Raw genomic sequence first — 19605 nt, 5'->3', positions numbered from 1 at the left:
CCCCCCAAAAAAAACAAAAAAAGGGCCAGGAGGAAACTTTGTTAAGGAAAAATATTACAGGGAGAACTGATCTTTTAACAATGCTTCAACCCCCCACTCTCAAGTCAGTTTCTCTCAAGGATCACAGAGAGTTATAAGTATCAAGGCTGGTGAAATGTATTCCCTCCATTCTCATGGTGATCATCAACTGGAAGACTCACTACAGGAATATCCAAGCTGCTTCCCTCTGCTTCAGGGGATATTCTTACATCAGCTATCCTGGCCTCTGTAGCCCTAATATCACTCCATTCCCCATCTCTGATTGAATGGAGATCGACTTGATTTACAGACAACTGATCCATGCCATCCTCAGAAACTGGGATAGCTCTTGAAACGCTGAGACACGCTTTGTCTACATTCCCCTGCGAGAAGTCTACATGCTTTGTTAATTGAAAGGCGTTACCACCATCTGAGCATGACTCTGTCTTCTCTTCAAAAACTTGTTTTGTATCACTCTGGTGCCTGTAAAAGAATATAAATTTTAAAATTTGCTACATTTTTGTTCCCAAGAAGGAACCTTTACAGGACAATGACCAGGACTCTTATTCGTTTTAGACAAATGTTCTGACGTCTCATTACGATCACATACAAGCGAGACAATCATATCCATATCATCAATTTACACTTCCCCAAACAGGTACTATAAAATAAATTAACAGAATAAGAAAGATCAGAAGATATACCTTTGTAATTGTCCTTGCAACATATTTACATATGCTAGGAGCTTTTCCTTCTCCTCTACAGCAGCCAATTCTTTCTCTACAGCTACTTTTACCTTAGCAGTAGCATCCACCTCTGAAACCCTCGCCCTCTCTTCAGCTCTAACAACAGCCCCTTCCAATATCACAACACGTTCTCTGGCTTTTGCAAGCTCAGAACGCCATAGGTGTGCCTCCTGAACAGCAGAGTCTCTTTGCTTTAGCAGTTGATCCCTCTGCCTAGTTAGAACTTCAACCTTTTCTTCAGATGCTCTTGACTACAATTTAGCAAAAAAAATCAATGTGGATTTAGAAAGCAATTAAATATAGCAATATCGCTCATAGACAACAAGAAGATGACATTAACCTGAAAATCAATAGTAAATGGGGCCATGCACCTAAAATGGTATGGGTACAAGGATTTGGCTATGTTTCAAGAGAGGGAGGTTAATGTATCAACAAAAAAGGAGGGTCAATCCTCTTCTTCTTCACAGCTGTGTCCGAATCTTCAGCTGCTTGTTGCAATTTTGGACACGTAAATGATGACCTTATCCATAGATGTAGATAAATCACAGAAATAGGTTTATTTTAGTGGAAATAATCCCTGGGTTGGGTTAAAAATGTGCTGAGCCTTAGTTCAACGAGTTCTCATTGTAATAGGCCACTTTAATGGGCCTAACAGACGGATAGGGTAGGAAAATGGGATTTATAAGTTAATTAAATAGGGATCTTCTAGAAGATTAATTTCTTTTTTGTTTTTTTTTTTTTTTTGAACTAACTGTTTGGGGTTATTTTATTCCAAACTTTAAATGATCGAAGCTCGTATTCCTATTAGATGAAAGACATAAACCCTCCCTTTAGCAAATCACAGGTGAAGAGTAGCTAGAAATACGTGTAAGACCTTCAGGACATCACAACAATTTGAAATAAAGATATTCAGTTTTCTGAATTTTGTTCGGTGGATTCACTGCTTGCTACTGTGGATTCAGTGGCACAATTGGTGGATTCCAAGTGAAAACTTAGGTGGATTCTTTAGTGGAAAATAGGTTCTCTTTGTGAGCTTTGGTGGATTTCTAGCCTGAGGTTTAGATGGTTCCTATTTCCTAACCTGTTTACCTTTCTAACCTATGGCTAGACTGCTTTTATCAATTTTTAGACCTGTCTTGTGCCTAATTTCAGTTTCTGTTTATCAAAGGTGATCGAAAACCTGTTAGTTTGCCTTCTATTAGCTCCCACAATTTCAGATTTCATCCTTTATAGTTTTTTATCTCTGATTCTAGTAACTAATTACTACAGTTTCTGTTCAATGCTGAAAATTTCGGATTTCGGTGAGATTTTGACCCGTACCAACGCTGAATTATTTTGGTGAAACTTCGGTAAATTTCGCATATAAATTTTGATAGTCATTTCATATCGAACCATATCTAAACCGAATATTTTGACGACACTTGACATTTTGGTCAAAATTTTGAATCATGGTTCTCTTACAACTTCGTACAATTCCTTATGGTAATAGGATGTTCTAGATCTCAAAATCCAGCCATTATACTTTGCTAAAATTCCAGACCTGCTCTGTAAACAGAAAACTTTTGACGTACTTGGAGCCTAATCTGAACCATTTAACCCTATCTACTGAGATTTCTTTGTTTCTGGGTTATAATCTTTATTTCGTGATCCTGTTTGAGCAACATTCCAACTGGATTCCCTTGGTTCTAATTTAACCATAATTAATTGGTACAAAAATCAAAACTATGAAAGAACTGCAGAAGCCATCACTTTTCTGGATTCCCTTGGTTCTAATTTAACCATTATTAATTGGTATAAAAATCAAAACTATGGAAGAACCGCAGAAGCCATCACTTTTCAACAAGGTTTCCAGGGTGCTGAATTCTAATTGAATGCTGACCGTATGGCTCGGGGATGCTTCAAAATTCATGGACAAAATTTTCTCAAGCCGGGGAGAATTGATGCAGAAAGATAAGAGAAGTACGCTTAATTTGGTGAAATAAGCTTTGGGTTGGGATACATATGTTTTAGACCTTTGGTCCAAAGGGTTTTCATTGTAATAGGCCACTTTAACAAGCCTAAAATATGGGTAGGAGATAGAAATACAGATTTTATTAATTAGTTAAGTTGGGGTCTTGTAGAAGATTATTTTCTTTAATTTTTTTTTATTGTAAAGCTCTCTTGGTTTGGAATTTTTTTTATTCCAAGCTAAGTTGGGTCCTCTTTTCTTATTTGATGGATGATGTAATAACTTACTTAGAAGCTTACCTATTGGATACATTATGGAAGCTTTTGCTACTTACAGGGTGAATGATGTAAGCAATATTCAGTTTTTATTGTGTTGTGGTTGTTGTTGGAGTTGGATAGAACTATAGAGTGTAATTTTTTGTTGTTGTTGTATAGAAGTGTAATTTGTGTGTGCGTGATGGGCATGCAACTCCTGGTAGACCTGGCCAATCTTGGCTGCAGGTGGGAATGTGCGTGAACTGTAACTGGTAAAAAGGGGATTGCCCCAGCTAGTGGTATTGTGCAGTGAGTGTCTCAGTCATTGGGTTTTGGGCCGTACAGTTCAGAGTTTAGAAGTCTACAGGTTGTTAGAATTTTTATTGCCTATTGATTCAAACCACCCCCCCCCCCCCAAAAAAAAAATAGTGAAGCCAGTTCATCAATATCAACCTAAGTTTCAGGCTAATCGTAAGTTTCAGGCTAATCCGACTTGGATTACCTAAGTTATTAAATTTCTCCTAATCTGGATGTGTTCCTTTTCCCTGCAACCCTTCGTAATCTAATCTTGTGCTGGGATTTCCCTGGTTCGAGTTTATTGATTTAGTTCTGCATTGCCCATGATATTTCAAGTCAACATGGGTGCTCCAAGCTTTTATGAAGCAACAAATAACAAGGTTGGGAACCAACTATAGTTGTCAAGGCATCTCCTAGGCATCCAGGGGCACCTTGCTAGACGATTGCCTTGGGCGCCTAGGTGTCTCCTTCTTAATGTCGCCTTGACATCCAAACGCCCTCCAACACCTTGGCTTACCTAGACACTGTACAACTATGGAACCAACACAAGTTTCAGAGTTCATGTAGTAACAGTAAAAACATTTGACAAAGTTCCCCCAACACCCCCCTACCCCGGGCCAACCCTATTTCTTAGGTGGTGGAAATAAAGGAATTTCAAATTGTGAAAGAGAAACAGCTCATTAGGAAGTGCAGTGTGGGATCGTGCTATGGAAGCCAGGCTAAGGTGAATCTAATGATTGCCATTAGCAGCAGCTTTGTCCCCACAGAAAATAGAAGAGGTTAATAGAAAAATAAATTCTCCTTAGCCTCAAATTTGATCTTTAATATAAAGAATAAGAAGCAAATATAAAAACAGAAATGTTTGCACATGCATGTTTAACAGGGTGAGACGAGAGGAATGACAAGGAGACTAAGAAAAAAGTCTTGCAGAACATTTCACCCATCAGGTTTTACATCATCAATCAGACAAAATATAGTGCCAGAAGATCCTCACCATCATGCAAGAGAGGAATACATTGGTACCTTCAACATGGCTGACTCTAGCTGTTTCTCTGAATCCTTTGTTAAACGCTCAATCTCAGAGCAAGCAATTCTTCTCTGCTCATCCATTGTATGAGCTGCAGATGCTGCAGACACAGCAGCTTCAGCAGTATCAGATAACTTCTCCGCTATTTCTTTTATTGTGGAATCCCGTGCACGACGATCCCTAGCCAGTTGCTGTAATTCCTCATCCTTCACTCGCAGTGTCTCCTATGGACCGATAGTAGAAACAACTTGATGTCAGCAAGCATATTTTTTTTAATGGGAAGCAAGCATATTTTTTATTGATTTGACATGAATGGAGGTATATGAAATGTAACTCTTCTTGCTTATGGGTCTTAAACTCTAAAAACTACAATAATATCTAGCTAGATAGGAGGTTGTAAACTTCAAATCCAGCAAACACACTAGCACAAGGTCATAACCTCTGGCCAATTATCAAATGGGATCTATCAGTTGCTATTGGCAACTGTATTTGACAGTCTGTTATAGCCCAATATTACAAAAATATTCATATAAACAAAGTCGTGATTTAAATGAACACAACAGTTTCTACCACTAAATGAAATTAAGGAAATGAATAATAATATATTTATGGAGTGTAACATAAGACATGAATGACAGATCTACAGGATCATTTGGGGTCAATTGCTTCAAGCCTACCCTGTATAATTGCATTCACCTCCAAGTAACCACCACAGAAACAGTAGTAAGCATAGTTTTTAAGGTGCTGCAATGACGATCATTCGGGGTCAATTGCTTCAAGCCTACCCTATATAATTGCATTCACCTCCAAGTGACCACCACAGAAATAGTAGTAAGCATAGTTTTTAAGGCACTGCTAAGGCGTCGCCTTACCAGCGCCTTGGCCCTGATGCGGTCTAGAGATGGTAAGGCAGTGCTCCGCCTTACGTGAAGTGGCGCCTTATGGTTTTTTTTTTTTTAAACACATTTTAAAATTACTTGATGAAGATTCCAAATATAGATTTTTTATTGGTAGGTGTATGATTTTGTTAACACTTGAAATGTATGGGATCAGTTTTACTCCACCAAAACAAACAATACAAAAACACAATTCACAAACAGGTTTTGGATTTTGTCAAGGGTTTTAAGAAAGGGCTTTGAGAAGGAATCAAGGAATCAAGGAACAAGGAAGAACCACTGATCTAGGCAACCATTTTGCTCCGGCAGCAGTGAGTTTGCTCCGGTAGCGGTGAGCTTCATTCTTCTTTGACAGGAGTAGAAATATAGTGGATGACCTTAGGGCTTAGGCACTCATTTTGGCATCATAGAGGTAAGTATAATAAATACTTGTATTTTTTATGTCTTCTTTTCTTTATATTTATAATTTTGTTTCATAATTATGTATTTATATTATATGTTGATATGTTATGATGATTGATGATTGATGATTGAATATTGATGATTGATGATTGATGATTGATGATTGATGAAGATGAACTTAGTTTATTCACTTTATTGATTTGTTTTCTTGATGAATATCTTACATTGGTATGAATATGAACTTTTAATATTTATTTAATATATGAGTAATAGGATTCAACTAGGATTTGAGCCAAATAGATTGGTTTTATAAAAAAATTACACAGGAACGCTTCAATCAATAAGGCGACGTTTTATGCCCGCCTTATCGCTAAGGCACTCCGAAAGACCCTCAAATGCCTCCGTCGCCTTACCGCCTTAAAAACTATGGTAGTAAGTCCTGGGAATATATGCTATGGCAGTTTCATACAGAAAGCATCCTTCCCTCATATAGGATGCTGATCCATGATGCACCGGAAGTTCCCATACACTTCAAGGTGAATCAGGAGGTATACTAACAATTGGAAACTTAATCAGTCGACTGAGCTTGCAAAAGACGTATCATTCTGTTTTCCCTGCACTTGTATCATTCTATTTTCACAGAACTCTCTAGCCCACTGCGGAGGACTACCAACAGCTGTGGTATTTCTCATACTCATTATAGAAAAAGAGTTCAACAGTTTATTTCCATGGACAAAATAATAGACGACGCAACAAGAAATAAAAATGACAAAGGGTATCTTGTAGTTAAAATACCTTCATGATTGTCAGATCATCCATTTGACCTTCATTTGGTCCATTTGTCACCATGGGTCGATTTGTCACAATGCCCAAAGCATTTCTCATGGAGATCTGCATTGCCGCTTCAATTTCTTTAGCAGCTTCCTGAGCTGTTGAGTTGGCAGCAGCAACAAGAGCTGCAACCGTTCCCAATTTTGCAGAACCATTTCCACTTAAGGAATTCACCGCTTCTTTATGAGCATATAACACCAACTGAGTTGCACTGGATGTAGAACAAGAAAGAAAGGTGATAAGAATGAATACGACTGTATCATTACTAAAGAAAAAGAAAGTAGGAACCGATGAAGTTCTCTGGAAGTCATAAGACATTCATATTACAGCAGAGAGCAGGACAAGGAAAGTAGGAGAATTACTCTAATAAAATCTAGTCAAATATGGTTAAACATGGTTGAAATTTCTACAAACTTAGATGAACATGATGAGCTATAAATTTAACACAAAAAATCAATCGTTCAAAAGATGAGAAGCCTTTCTTAGACGGTAACAGGGGGGTGGGTGTCATAATCTAAAAAAATGTGAAGCGTCATTGATCCAGTTGCATTAGACACTAATCCCATACAGAGGCCTTTGCACAAGCTTGGGAGACCCATAAGGCGCTGGTGGCAATCCAATAAGCTGAAATTGACCTTTGGACAGTTATATAATAGGTTGGGCCTTTAATTTTTTGGGGGGTTTCATTGTAATGGGCCTAATTCATAAGCACATAAAGTGGGGATAAACTTAGTTGACATAGTTCAAGGAAAGTTTAAGACAAGAAAGAGCTAAACCAGCCAAGTCCTTTGGGCCAGATTGAGGCTCAGTACTGTGCTAGACAGTCCACGTGTGGGGAACTTTAGTAGCTTTATTTAGTCTCTATTTTGATATAATTCTTTTATGTAGAAATAGTTAGTAGATTAAGGACTATTTCGATTTCATTAAGTTGCTACAAGTTAGATTCTCTTATGTATTTATTTTCTAATAAGACAGTTTCTATATTGTGAGGAGATCTACTTTCCCACACAAGGAGGGATCCATGTTGCTGTTATCAATAAAATAGGGGCTGCCTACACACACACACCACGATTTTGAGTATTTAAGAAAAGCCTGACTTTGTGTTACCGTGAGATACAGTTATGGTGAAAGACTCAAGTCACCTAAGGTTAGTGAGAGACTGACCACGGCCTTGGTCATATTGCCCTTTTTCCTACCCTTTCTCTTATCTCCTGTCTTCCTCTTTCCTTCTATTTTAGTGTTCTTCTCCTACATTGTCTGCAATTCCAGCAAGGATTGATCTGAGACATGTTCGACATAGGTGCTGCCCAGTTGTGCTACTCAAGAGGAGTATTAATAACCCAAAGGAGAGATCACTTGGGGTACTCAATCTTCTTGACAGGACCCTGCGGCTGCAGAAATTGGGATTTTCTTCTGCCGTGAATTCTCTCCTTCAGAGCTACCGTTCAGACCAGCAGACCATGGTGAAATTTTTACAAGTTACGACATCTTCCCAAAGTCTTCCTTCGACTTGAGTTGCATCTCCGTCCAAAGTCCAGGTTGGCAGTATCATATTTACCCCCAATTGGTAGTTAAGAGGTGGTAGCTGTTGGAAAAGTCTTCTTGTCAACTAAAGAGTCCCTGTTGGTTCTACTCGTGACTTGTAGTCTTAGTGAAGAGTGTTATCGATTAAAAAATTGGAGGGTTTTAGTTCCTATTTTTGTGGACAATCACTATTGGTTACTATTGAATCACACCCCTTATCGAGACAAGTACCCTGCCTTGCCTAATCTCTTTCTTTCCTGGACAGAACCAACTACTATGTTAGATGTTCAGGCAACCTCCTCCATCATCTGTAATGGTGTCTTGTCCCCTCCCACCTACTACCCTCCTCTTTCTTACATTTGGTCCTCCCTCCCCCCTTCAAATCGCACATCCCCCGTCATAGCTTCATTGTTTGGAGAGCTCTCTCTAATTGCCTCCCCACTCAGTCTTTCCTCATCCTCCACCCCATTCCTGTCTCTCTTGCTTGTTGCTTTTTCGAGAATGATTCCAAAGATATCAACCACATCTTCTTTGAGTGTCCTTTCACTTCCACCATTTGGAAGAGAGTCCTTGCTAGTAGTTGGCCTACCAGGAGACCCTTTCCCTATCAAGAAAATGGATTTGGATTGACATAACCTCTGCTGGGAAACCCGTATGTGACACTGCCGGAAAGCTCGCCTTCAGTCCTGCTATTAACCATATTTGGATAGAGTGACACCTCCGTAGATGGACCTCCAACTCTCGGTCTTTCGACATTATTTGGAATGCCATCTACTTTGAGGTCTCCTTCAAACTTTTCCTAACCCCTCGTCATCCTATTATAAACTCCCCTAGGAACATTGGAACAGTCTCATTGTTGCTTCCTGCGGTTTACCGCCTTCTATTCCCCCCCCCCTTAAAGGATGTAGCATTGCTTGCTGTATTTTTCTTTTCCCCCTTGGTGTTCTGTACATTCTCCCCCCCCCCTTTTTCTCTTCCCTTTTAATTTCTTAATCACCCAAAAAAAGGACATTCGGCTGTCAGAAGTTATTCATCATTTAATTTAAAGTTAAGCTTCCAATGGTATCCTGTTCTAGGGGTTTATTTATTAGATTGGAGCATTGTCACATCACAAAATCCTACCATTGGACCACTGTGATATTATTGGATTAGATCCTCTCACTACTAGTCACCTTGGACCAGAAATCCAGGTTGATCTAAAGCGCTGATCTGAAGATCTGTGAAACCTCCTAAAAATAGGATGTAGACTTGCTATTCTGATTTAACTCATAAGTCCAGATGCCACCGTTGGATTCCACCAAATTTTTGGGCTTTGTTTTATCCCTTCCCTCACAGCGATCTGATTTCTTCCCTTAACAATGCAGTTGCTCCTTTATTTCAGATCTGAACACAGATTTGATTATTGGGCCTGCTCGCATTTGAGATCCATAATCTTGATTTTCATATTTCATTTGTCATACTCAACAGAACTTCAAAAATAGGATTCAAGGACTTGAGGGGATGTACAATCTTTTTTTTTTTTTAAATTAAATTTATATCAGATACTAAAATAAATAACTCTACAACTGTTATGCAAGAGATCAAATTATGTACATTTGTACATACCCTATTATTCCTAGTGCCTTAAGATATTACAGTAGACCTATGGGTTGTTTAACTTTTATCATAAGAATAATTCTACATCCTGATGACACACCTTTTCTAACTCAGATAAAAGGATATCATCACAAGAGTTTTGCATAGAGATATTATGATTTCGACGTAGAGTCTCACTATCTTGTAGAATTCAAGGAAAAGAAAATTTCTAAGACAATGCTTTTACAAAGCAGTAACGTCTTATTGATGGACCCTGCGCATCAAGTATAAATCTAGTTGGAAACAAATGGCAAACCCAAAATTTATCTAAGCAATTCTATCTTCATTATCTAGCATGTGAATATTGCATGGTGCCCTTAGTGATCATGTGAATTTGACGGGACCAAATTTCAGAAAATAGAGCATCCTTATTACGTAGCTCTTGAGTAGATTGACTATTCTCATTGAAGACACTAATGCAGTTAAGGGTGTCCAATTGGGCCTTACAAAACTTTATTTTAGCCCATGCTTGGGTTATATGGGCCTTGGGCTTGTTATTTTTGAGTTCTCTCATATAATGGGCCACTTTTATAAGCCCAAAACTTGGCATTTAAGGGGTAAACGGGATTAAGTAGATGAATAAGATTATGTGGGATCCCTTAGTAGATGTTTTGGATAAGGGAGTCTTTTAGCTCTTTTAAGTCTTATTTTATGGTTATTTTATGTTGGTCATAGGTTCGAAACTTCGAACAGCCTCTCTTGCAAAGCAGGCGGTAAATCTGCGTGCATTTGCCCCTCCTAGACCTTGCATTAGCGGGAGCCTTGTGCACTGGGTTGCCCTTTTACTAGTTAGGAAGTCTATCTTGATTCTTGACTAGACTTCTATTTATTTATATTTTTTATTTAAAGCTTGTAACAACCCAACCCACAAACCCCACCAACCACCCCCCCCCCAAAAAAAAAAAAAAGAAACAAAGATTGGAATGAATGGGTTAGTTTGGTGTTTTGGAAATCGCCTTGTATGGCTGAGTTGTCTTCACTCCCCTCACACTATTCTTTCTCATACCCCTTTCTCTTATCTTCTTTATGTTCTCTCCCAATTACTCAGGTCAGTATGGTTATATTTGTAAATCTTGCACATATATTTCTCTCTTTCCTTTCAATTAGGTTCACCGTGATTTCTTCACTTTAAATCTGTGCTTTATTACATGATCAATTACAGCATTAAATTTTCACTAATTCTGTTTATTCAGCTACAGTACTGATTCATCATTAATTCCTGTTATTACTTCCATCAATCTGCTAATTTAGGTCTTAAGATTCAAATGAGTTTTGATTTCAAAACACAGATCAAATTTCAAGAATCCTTGTGCCGTTCATTTCTGTAAAGTGTAAACCTGATTTTCTAAGGATGAAACAGTTAAATATGATGACTAGTGCTTCACTGCTTATTCACTATTTTAGATCAATACTTCTGCCTATTGCTTTCTGTTCTCAATCTGGGATTTCAGTTTCCTAATCCTCCTCATAGGAAACCACCATAACATGAAATCCGACCATTGGATTTCATTCCAATTTGGTTAAGTTGTTCACTCTGATACACAGAGTAATAGATCACTTGACCTGAAATTTGACAAGATCAGACTAGCTGACCATCTGATATTTAACTTCTCACAATTCTGGTTTGTTCCTTTTACCCTGTTATTTTTCTGTTGGTTTCAGATAACCCTCGCCTTCAGGTCTTCTAGAATCCACATTAGATACCCTTAATTTCTTGATCAATCACAGCACATACAGAGGCAAAGTCATCATAAGAAAACTTTCTAAGAAAAATCAGTGGATATAAATTCTACCAAGTCTATCACCGAAAGAGAGCTCTAGAGAACTCACCGTAGAGTAGATACCCAAGCTCTAGCAGCACCAGGAGTTTCAGCACAAAGGAAGTAATCTTTTCTCTGGGGGGAACCAATATCTATTCAGGACAGTTAAGAAGCATGATAAACCATGCACTGAAAATGGCTCTTTAAATGACAGTGAGATAGCATGAAAGCTGTCAATAAAAGTTAAGAATAAAATACAATATCCTTATCTATATAGCCAGAAAGTTATAAGATGTTAATCTACATGGATACAGAAACAGCAGCCATCATATTTTGGTTGTCCACTGAAGAAAGGAAATAGAGGAAACAAATCAGTCACATAAAACCCACTCGGATAAATCAAGTTCCTTAACTTTAACTCTCCTAGTAAATTTTTTATTTACTTGTCAAAAATTTTAAAATGAATACAAGGGGGAAAAGAAGAAAGGATCGACCAAAGACAGTAGAAGGAATCTTACTGGAAGTTAACAGGAGAGATGGTAATTGTGCTACTTGCATCAAATATAACAACTCCCTTGATAACTGACTCATTCCTCCGAATCCTGCAGCATATAAACAATAGATTTTTTCATTTTATTTGAATTCAGACTTATCCCAACTAAATAAAGTCGGCTACATGTTCCAATCAGCTCTATTCAAAGACATACTTATTCATAAACCTATGCCATTCATGACTTTCCTCACCATCTCTCCTGGTGTCATTTAGGTCTATCTCTAGCTCTTTTAGCTCCTCTAATCTAAATCATATCACTGTCCCTTACTGGAGCATTCATAGGCATCTGTTATACATGTCCATACTAACTCAAACGACATTCTCTCAACTTATCATGAATCAGAGCTACTCCTAAATTAGCCCAAATTTGTTCATTCTTTATTTTATTTTTTTCTCATTTTAGCACTCATTCATCTTAACATCCCCATTTTAACTACACTAAGTTGTTTATATGTTGTTTCTTTACTGCCAAATAGAGTGGGAATGTTAAATGTAAGACAATGCTAAGACTCATTCCTTTAAATCAAAGAGCATGTAAGCTACAGTGAGGGAATGTTAAATTGCATGTTTCAAACAAATAATAACTTCAGAAAATGGACGGTCAGCAAAACATGCAAGGACCCATACTTGTATTCCATTTTTCCGGTAGTCGGGTCCAAGATCATCCATCGCTCATTCCATTTTTTAATCTGTCAAGAAAATAGATTCAGCAACAGTCCTGAAGAAATTGCAATGCATATGGAGACTACCAAGAGTATAACCAGGCCTTTATAAAATATCATAACCAATCAATATCTGATCCAGATTCACGCCCAGATCAAACCATGAATCTTTATTATATGCTATTGTATCACAAACATAGAACTCTTCGGAGATAGGATCTTATAAGCATTTCGGAAAGGAGGTAAGAAAAAGTATTTAGACCTTATCTTGGCCACATCTGTAAAAAAACAGCACCTTGTGCAACCCACATAGATCTTCTATAGTACTATCTATCGAGAAAAAAATATAACAAAACAGATCAATTTTTTTTTTAAAAAGAATCAAATTATTCCATGCACTGGAGTACCGAAACATCAGAGCTTCCAAAGATAATTCTATTGAGAATTAGCAACATCGAAGGTAAGTCAGGGTTTTAAGTATGGGTGCATATCGTATCGTATCAGCTGATACGTATCAATATGGTAGGTACGATACTTATTTTTCAAAAAACATTATATCGACGTATATGGGTTGATACTGTCCAATACAGGACCGATACAGTTCGATACGGTCCGATGTGGATTGATGCAAGTAAGATACACTTGGTACGATTCCTTTAAACCTGCAAAACAGAAACCGAGAGCAACCAAAGGCCTTGGAAACTTTATTTTTTCTCATTCTGAGTTGGGAAATCATCTAACGGAAAAATGACCCTAGGTTTCACCATTTTAAAAGGTTTTGGGGAATTACAGCACTCAAATCACGGATTGAAACAAATCCGGATGACAAAAGTGGTAAAGTTGCAGATCTCTTTTCTTTTTTCTTTTTTTCTTTTTTTGTTTGGGGGGGGGGGGCCTCAAATCCTTGCATCAAGATGATATATATTTACCTATTGCGTAATAAGGTGTGTTATGCTTCAAAATTGTATTTTATATGTATCATAAGCACATCCATGTATTTCTTGGCCATTTCTGTCTGTATCTTTAGCATATCTTGCGTCCCTCCGATAAGAGACAATACATCTCTTAAAATCATCACTCCAATACGATACCACACCCAACAACGATACTTAAATCCTTGGGATAAGTCGTTAATTTCTTCAAGGGGCATCTTGTCTATTTGCAAGAGCCGAATTGACATCTCTTATATACACTTTGATTGAGTTCTAGAAGAGTGAGTTTAGTAAGTGGTCAGGTCATAGCAGAAATTATAAATTCCAGCCTAGTTTTAAGTTTTTCATACCCAGGATCAATATAAGAATGTTCTAGGACAAGAGTACTGCCTGTTGAGTTTGAGTTGAGATGTAGAGAATTTCATTCAGTTTTCCATTATTACTGTACCTTGCAGCTACAAAATCTGCTTCTAGCACTTCCTACAAGTAGCAGCATGCCAGTACTCCCTTTGTACTTGGATTTCTGATGTTTATTGGTAATGGTGATATTATGTAAACCCCTTGAAACCCACCTGAGTTTAACGGGTTGGAAATCTTATTGTCATAGCTAAGGTCCTCTTCACCTGTCTGGAAAGGGACAATAGATTATAGCAGGTAATTTATACCATTTACCCACAATTTGTTTAACAAAACCCTCTGCCATCAGAATCCCATATCTATTCAAAATCGCAAATAAGATTAGTTAAAAGAGCAAACTTAAGGCTTCACCCACCTTACCCGCGTACTGCCACATAAAGGGGTTAAGGGTGAGGCCATTACCCAACTTTACCCTCCCCATTGCCAACCCTTATTACTTCATTAGCATACAATCTCCCTCCACAATTTCAAGCAATCCAGTTACATATTGAATGCACTGGATTACACCAACGGAACCTGCTAAATTTTTTATTATTCTGTCTCTGGAAGCATAAAATGGAAATAAAAAAGTCTGCATCTTTTGACACAGCCGTTTCACCTTGTGTTGTTAATCTCTTACAAACCAATCTTTTTCCTCTACCCAATAAGAAACTTTTCTTTCTGGCCTTGTGAGGGTATCAGTCATTGAAGAGAGCAAGTGAGGAAGAGAGATGCATGAACTATTATGGAGACAGAGAGGGGGGAGAAAAGCGTTGGGAGAGAGGATTACTTACAGAAGCAAAGTGGGAGAGGACAGGACAGAGAAACTTGTCAAGAGAGGATTAATTATGGAATTTTGGAAGGGCGAGAGAGAGAATGAGGCATGTTGAGAAAGGATTATTCATCCATGGGAGTGGGAACTGGGGAAAAAAAATCCCCACTTGGGTTTTCTAATCATAAATGAAGTTAGAGCATTGTAATTACTAGGATATCTGAACTCAGATTTTTAAGAGATTAAAACAACTGAAAGTCTGAAATTGGAAATCCAGCTCCCAATCCAACTCCCACGATTCAATACATATGATCCAAACACACCATAAAGGAAACTAAGACACTTAATTTGGGCGCCATCGGTTTATCAAATTGGCTTCCACTAACTGATTAGACATATTTCAAATGTTCTCTTTTCTATAAAAATATGTGTAAAACACTCCTGAAGCACCTCTTCGCCACCTACAGCATTCTCTTCAACCTCTCTCTCTTTATGGGAAATAAAACAAAAATAAGGAAAACGGTCGCACTGAGATCCTGATATTCAATCGCAAAAACACATTAATCTTATTCTTATTTTTTCAAATATTCTATATATTCTATCTTATTGTTAAAAAATCTGATTCTAGAACAAACGCTCACCATTATAACTTGCCATTTACTACCACTTCAATCTCACCAATCCAAAATAAACAAACCAAGCACATATACCCAGTCAACTAATCCATGATGAATGCAAGAATTTATATGGGCTCAATACTAACCAGCCAGCTCCTACTATAAGGCAACAGTGCTTGGTAACAAGCTTTCCAATTCTAAAACTACTTAGAACCCTTTATTCACGTCCATAACCATGTAACTAATGTCTTGTGATTGATACAGGCACGCGATTGAAAAAAGAAAATAATTAATTAAAATCTATTATTCATGAAAGCAAGGGCCCTATGAAATAAATGAGAAATTCCAAAACAAACCTAAAACAAGATGTAAGTAATATAGAAAGAGAATAGTAGGGGGGGAGAGTGCAAAGTCAGCCAGGTCACAACCATAGGAAATAGGAACATTGGAACAAGAAAGAAGGAATCACCCATGATACTTTCTCCATACCAAAATCAACACCCTAAGGCTCAATTTCATTAACTCAACACACAAAAGAAAATTGTTTGCAGCCCTATATATAGTGTACCCATCCCAATAACGAATTTTGACTTGGATACTACGGCAAAATCCAAGAACAACTAGGAAACTAACTTTCGATAGGAATAAAGGCTCATAACATGAATCTCATACAGTACAGAAAACTAATATTAGAAAAGATAAGACTTAAAATAGAACTCCCGATCCAATTTGGCTTCCTAAAGAATCCAATCACAGATCAACACCCTATCAGTATATTGATCACACCTGTCTCAATACAAATAGAAAATGAAAGATCATGATCTCAAGTGAGGTAGTTCAAAAACCTTTCAAACAAAATCAATATGACACAAAACAAAGTCATCCTCACCATACCATAGGAGCTACAAGAAAATTGATAGAAATAAACCCAGTTTCCTGTAATATGATGCTACCCAAACCAAATAGATATCTCCAAGGGCTTAATAGTTAAGAGCTGTTACAAAAATTTAAACATATTATTATTTGATAAACCCCTCTAAAATAATTGTTGAGATATAGCATGACAGAGAAATTGCTACGACAACCCCTGACTAGTTCAAGGCCCAAACGGATGTGTTTCCACCAACCAAGGAGATTTTATATCAACAGTTGCATTCTTCACAAGTGGTATCATGGCCAGTCCAAGTGATGAGTTTGAGATATGGTGGGGCAAGCTAAGAATTGCCACGATGTGGGAAAAGCTACATGTATTATGTGTGATTGCTGCCACAAATCTTTTGTGGAGTGTGTTTGAGTTTTGCAGCCAGTACCTTATTATAGTCTATCGTTATAAGCTTGTGGTTGATTCATAGTGGTACGTCAAATTGACAGCCGACACTTAATATAATTAGCTATAACCTGTCAACCTTTTTACATGGATCCTCGTGCCGGTCCTTGCTTAGAATCTCTATGTAGCCAACCCCATTAAGTTGAGATAAGGTTTTGGATTTTTTTCCTCCTTTTTTTTTTTTTTTTTTTGAGTTTTGTGACCCAAGGTTTAATTTTGGAGAGCAAGGATCCATGTGGCTGACCCTATTTAGTTGGGATAAGACTATGTTTGTTGTTGTTGTTGATGATGATGCATTTCCATCAATTTTGAGATTTTAGGCCTATCAGGTTCTTCAAAATACCCCCCCCCCCAATTTATTTTCTTCCTGACATAACTCTATAGCATTGCTTATGAGGAATTCAATCTTAACTCAAAGATTCATTGTGTTTCCCAAAGGGTACTCAATTTAGCATTGAACCACAAAACAATCAAAAAAGCAAATGCAACGTTCAAAACAACCCTTCCACCCCCCCCCCACCCAAAAAAAAAAAAATGCCACCAACTGATTAGAACAGTAAACATTTTTCGCCGTTTAATCAAAGTAAAACCATCAGCCAAGACGACACAAAGTTCCAAAGCAATCCTGTACTGGCCATAAAGAAACAGAATCTCCAGTTTCATAATTACAGGAAAAAAAAAAAAATCGAAACCCATACCGTTTCAGATCTTTTAAGGAGCGGCCCCTGCAACAGATTCCTCCCTGAACCCGACGTAAGCTGCCTTTTGATTTTCTCCAAGCAATTTTCAGCTTCCGCTCCCTGCAACATCAGAGGAAAAAAGGGGGGAGGGGGAAAACAAGCCCAAGAAGATTTAATATCTCATAAATGGAAGAAATCCCATTTGCCACTGAACCAAAACCCTCAGCCACAACTAAGAAAACCCCAATCATAATTAAAAAAGAAACTCACTGGAGATGTGCCATTGGAAGCCATGGATGGAGAAACTAAACAGTAGAGAATCAGAGACTTGAGAAATTATGAAATTGGAGAATTAAAAGGCAAAAAAGTAGATTTTTTTAACTTTTCGGATCATTTCATGACTTCATGTTGAGCTGCTGCTAGGTTTCATGGCACTTGCAGGTGGATGGTTTGGTTGACCTCTCCGAGGAAGAAATTAAGATGTTTCCGTGAAGATCACGTCTATCTTTTGTTACCGTCGTTGGATTAGTATTTTGAGTTTCAGTTTAGAACTGTATGGAAATCGGACGGTAGATATCTTAGGTGGATGTACTCCGTAGTAGACTCTGTCACTGTTGTTACACTCTGACTCTTTGTCCGAAACGAGGTTGGGACCAGTAATAAAGACACGTGTCAAGCTCAATGTGACAGCTGCTCGACCCATGCCGTGGTTCAATGTCCGCAGGTAAACGGCTGTAACGAGTAACCGAGTGACTCGGGTCCATTAAACCAGACCCAAGGTTGAACCAGAAAACCTATGGTTTGTGGTAGTTTCGTTTTTCTAGTTACGGCCAATGGTCTTGGCCATAGGGGAAATCTAGGAATGGAATATGACCTAGATGTTTGACATACTAAAAACACTGGTCTTCCAGGCTAGGGTATGGTCAAAGCCAAAAAACTCTCTAATGAGCTTGTTGTAGAAACAATCATATTCGGATACAAATGTCTCCATCATAAGAGGGGAAGATAGTTTCGTAAAAGGCATTTGCACGGCACATGCCAGACACAAGGTGTCACAGTATGCATGTGGCCCAACACATGACATGGTCACCCATGCAAAGGTAAGGGCATAACCGGCAATGCCAAGAAAACATGTTGTACACGTAGCATCCAATATAAGCGGAAACATGACAAGTGGTGATAGTACGACAGTAGACAAAGGAGGCATGGCAAACCAAGCAACCCGCTTTTCAACAGGCACTTCTCCCAAAAAATCTCCCTTCTAGAACGGAAGAGGCTCCTCCGTCAACAAAACAACTCCAAGTGGTGGCTCTGAAGACAGCTCCGGCTTCATCAAGCATCCTCTGGTGTCGTCTACGATGATACCTCCGGCTTTTGCGCCACTGCCTTTGCCATTGAAACCTTCGATAGTCACCGTTGTAAGGTTCTCTGTCCCAGGCTCCATAAACACAAAGACCTCAAACCCATTAACAACACCACCCATAACCAAAAAAACAACCACGATGATGCCGCCCCCATGCTCTCCTCTAGGATCGCCATCCTCCACCTCCGCTACATCAGCAACTCTGGTAGTGTCATCGATCACGAGGCCAACGTGGTGATCCTCTGAGACAACAACAACTTTGAAGAGGATAAAAAATGACTTGAGTAGGATCCCACCGCATTTCATCCTAGTGTAGCCAAGCCTTGACGGCTTGGGGATAAATCTTGCCTTGCGGAATACACCTCCTATGATTTGGATTTGGAGGACGAAGAGAACAAAAGATCTGAAGATTTGTCCAACACCGAGGGAGGAAGAAAAATAAGAGAGAAAGTGAGAGTGAAAGGGGAAAAAAGAGAGTGGGGGCTTGGAGTTTGTCATATACGTGAGAAGAAAAGTGAGAGGGAAGGTGAGAGTGAAAGGGGGTAAAAAAGAGAGATAATGGAAGATAAAAGAAAAGAGAAAGGGGAGGAGGAGAGAGAGATAGTTCTGAAGAGATGTCGTGGAAGTGGTAGCAGAGGTGAAGGCCGAGGAGAAAACAGATATGGGGATCTGTTCAACTCATCGTCATCGTCGATGTCATCACCCTCGTCACCGGATGGGCAACCAAGGACCATGGAGAAAAATACGGATGAAGAAATAAGAGAAAAAGAGGGAAGAGAAGGAAGAGAGTTGGTACTCCGGTGAGCAGCAGACCAGAAGATGGGGTCACAAGGACCTAATGAAAGCTGATACTTGCCGTGAGCGTCAGACTAGAAAAAATTTTTGAATCCTCTAAAGATCTGTTCCACAACCCATATCTGTTCACGAGCAGCAACATCATCGTCGTCGTCATCGTCATCGGCGGT

General features: G+C 38.5%; 1 protein-coding gene across 1 annotated transcript; it reads right to left on the bottom strand.

The window, feature by feature from the left end:
• Positions 1-6: 6 nt before the first annotated feature.
• LOC122080323 (switch-associated protein 70-like) lies at positions 7-17745 on the bottom strand. The gene is made up of 10 exons (XM_042647271.1): positions 17548-17745; positions 17296-17397; positions 12519-12580; positions 11857-11940; positions 11651-11682; positions 11409-11490; positions 6384-6630; positions 4287-4514; positions 723-1015; positions 7-501 (listed from the first exon to the last, which is right to left on the bottom strand). Exons 1-10 carry the CDS (start codon positions 17569-17571, stop codon positions 141-143), a joined length of 1515 nt encoding a protein of 504 aa, XP_042503205.1. The 5' UTR covers positions 17572-17745; the 3' UTR covers positions 7-140.
• Positions 17746-19605: the final 1860 nt, after the last annotated feature.

Source organism: Macadamia integrifolia, chromosome 5, assembly GCF_013358625.1.
Source record: "Macadamia integrifolia cultivar HAES 741 chromosome 5, SCU_Mint_v3, whole genome shotgun sequence".
Lineage (NCBI taxonomy): Eukaryota > Viridiplantae > Streptophyta > Magnoliopsida > Proteales > Proteaceae > Macadamia > Macadamia integrifolia.
Note: the sequence above shows the minus strand (reverse complement) of the source record. Positions and strands in the feature narration are given on the sequence as shown.

Bases quoted from the DNA above. Each gene is read 5' to 3' on its own strand.
- LOC122080323 (XM_042647271.1), bottom strand. From the start codon at position 17,571: ATGGCTTCCAATGGCACATCTCCA. The intron at 11,941-12,518 runs GTATGGGTCCTT...TATATGCTGCAG, and splicing joins ACCGGAAAAATGGAATACAA to GATTCGGAGGAATGAGTCAG. The intron at 11,491-11,650 runs GTATCCATGTAG...TGTCCTGAATAG, and splicing joins ATATGATGGCTGCTGTTTCT to ATATTGGTTCCCCCCAGAGA.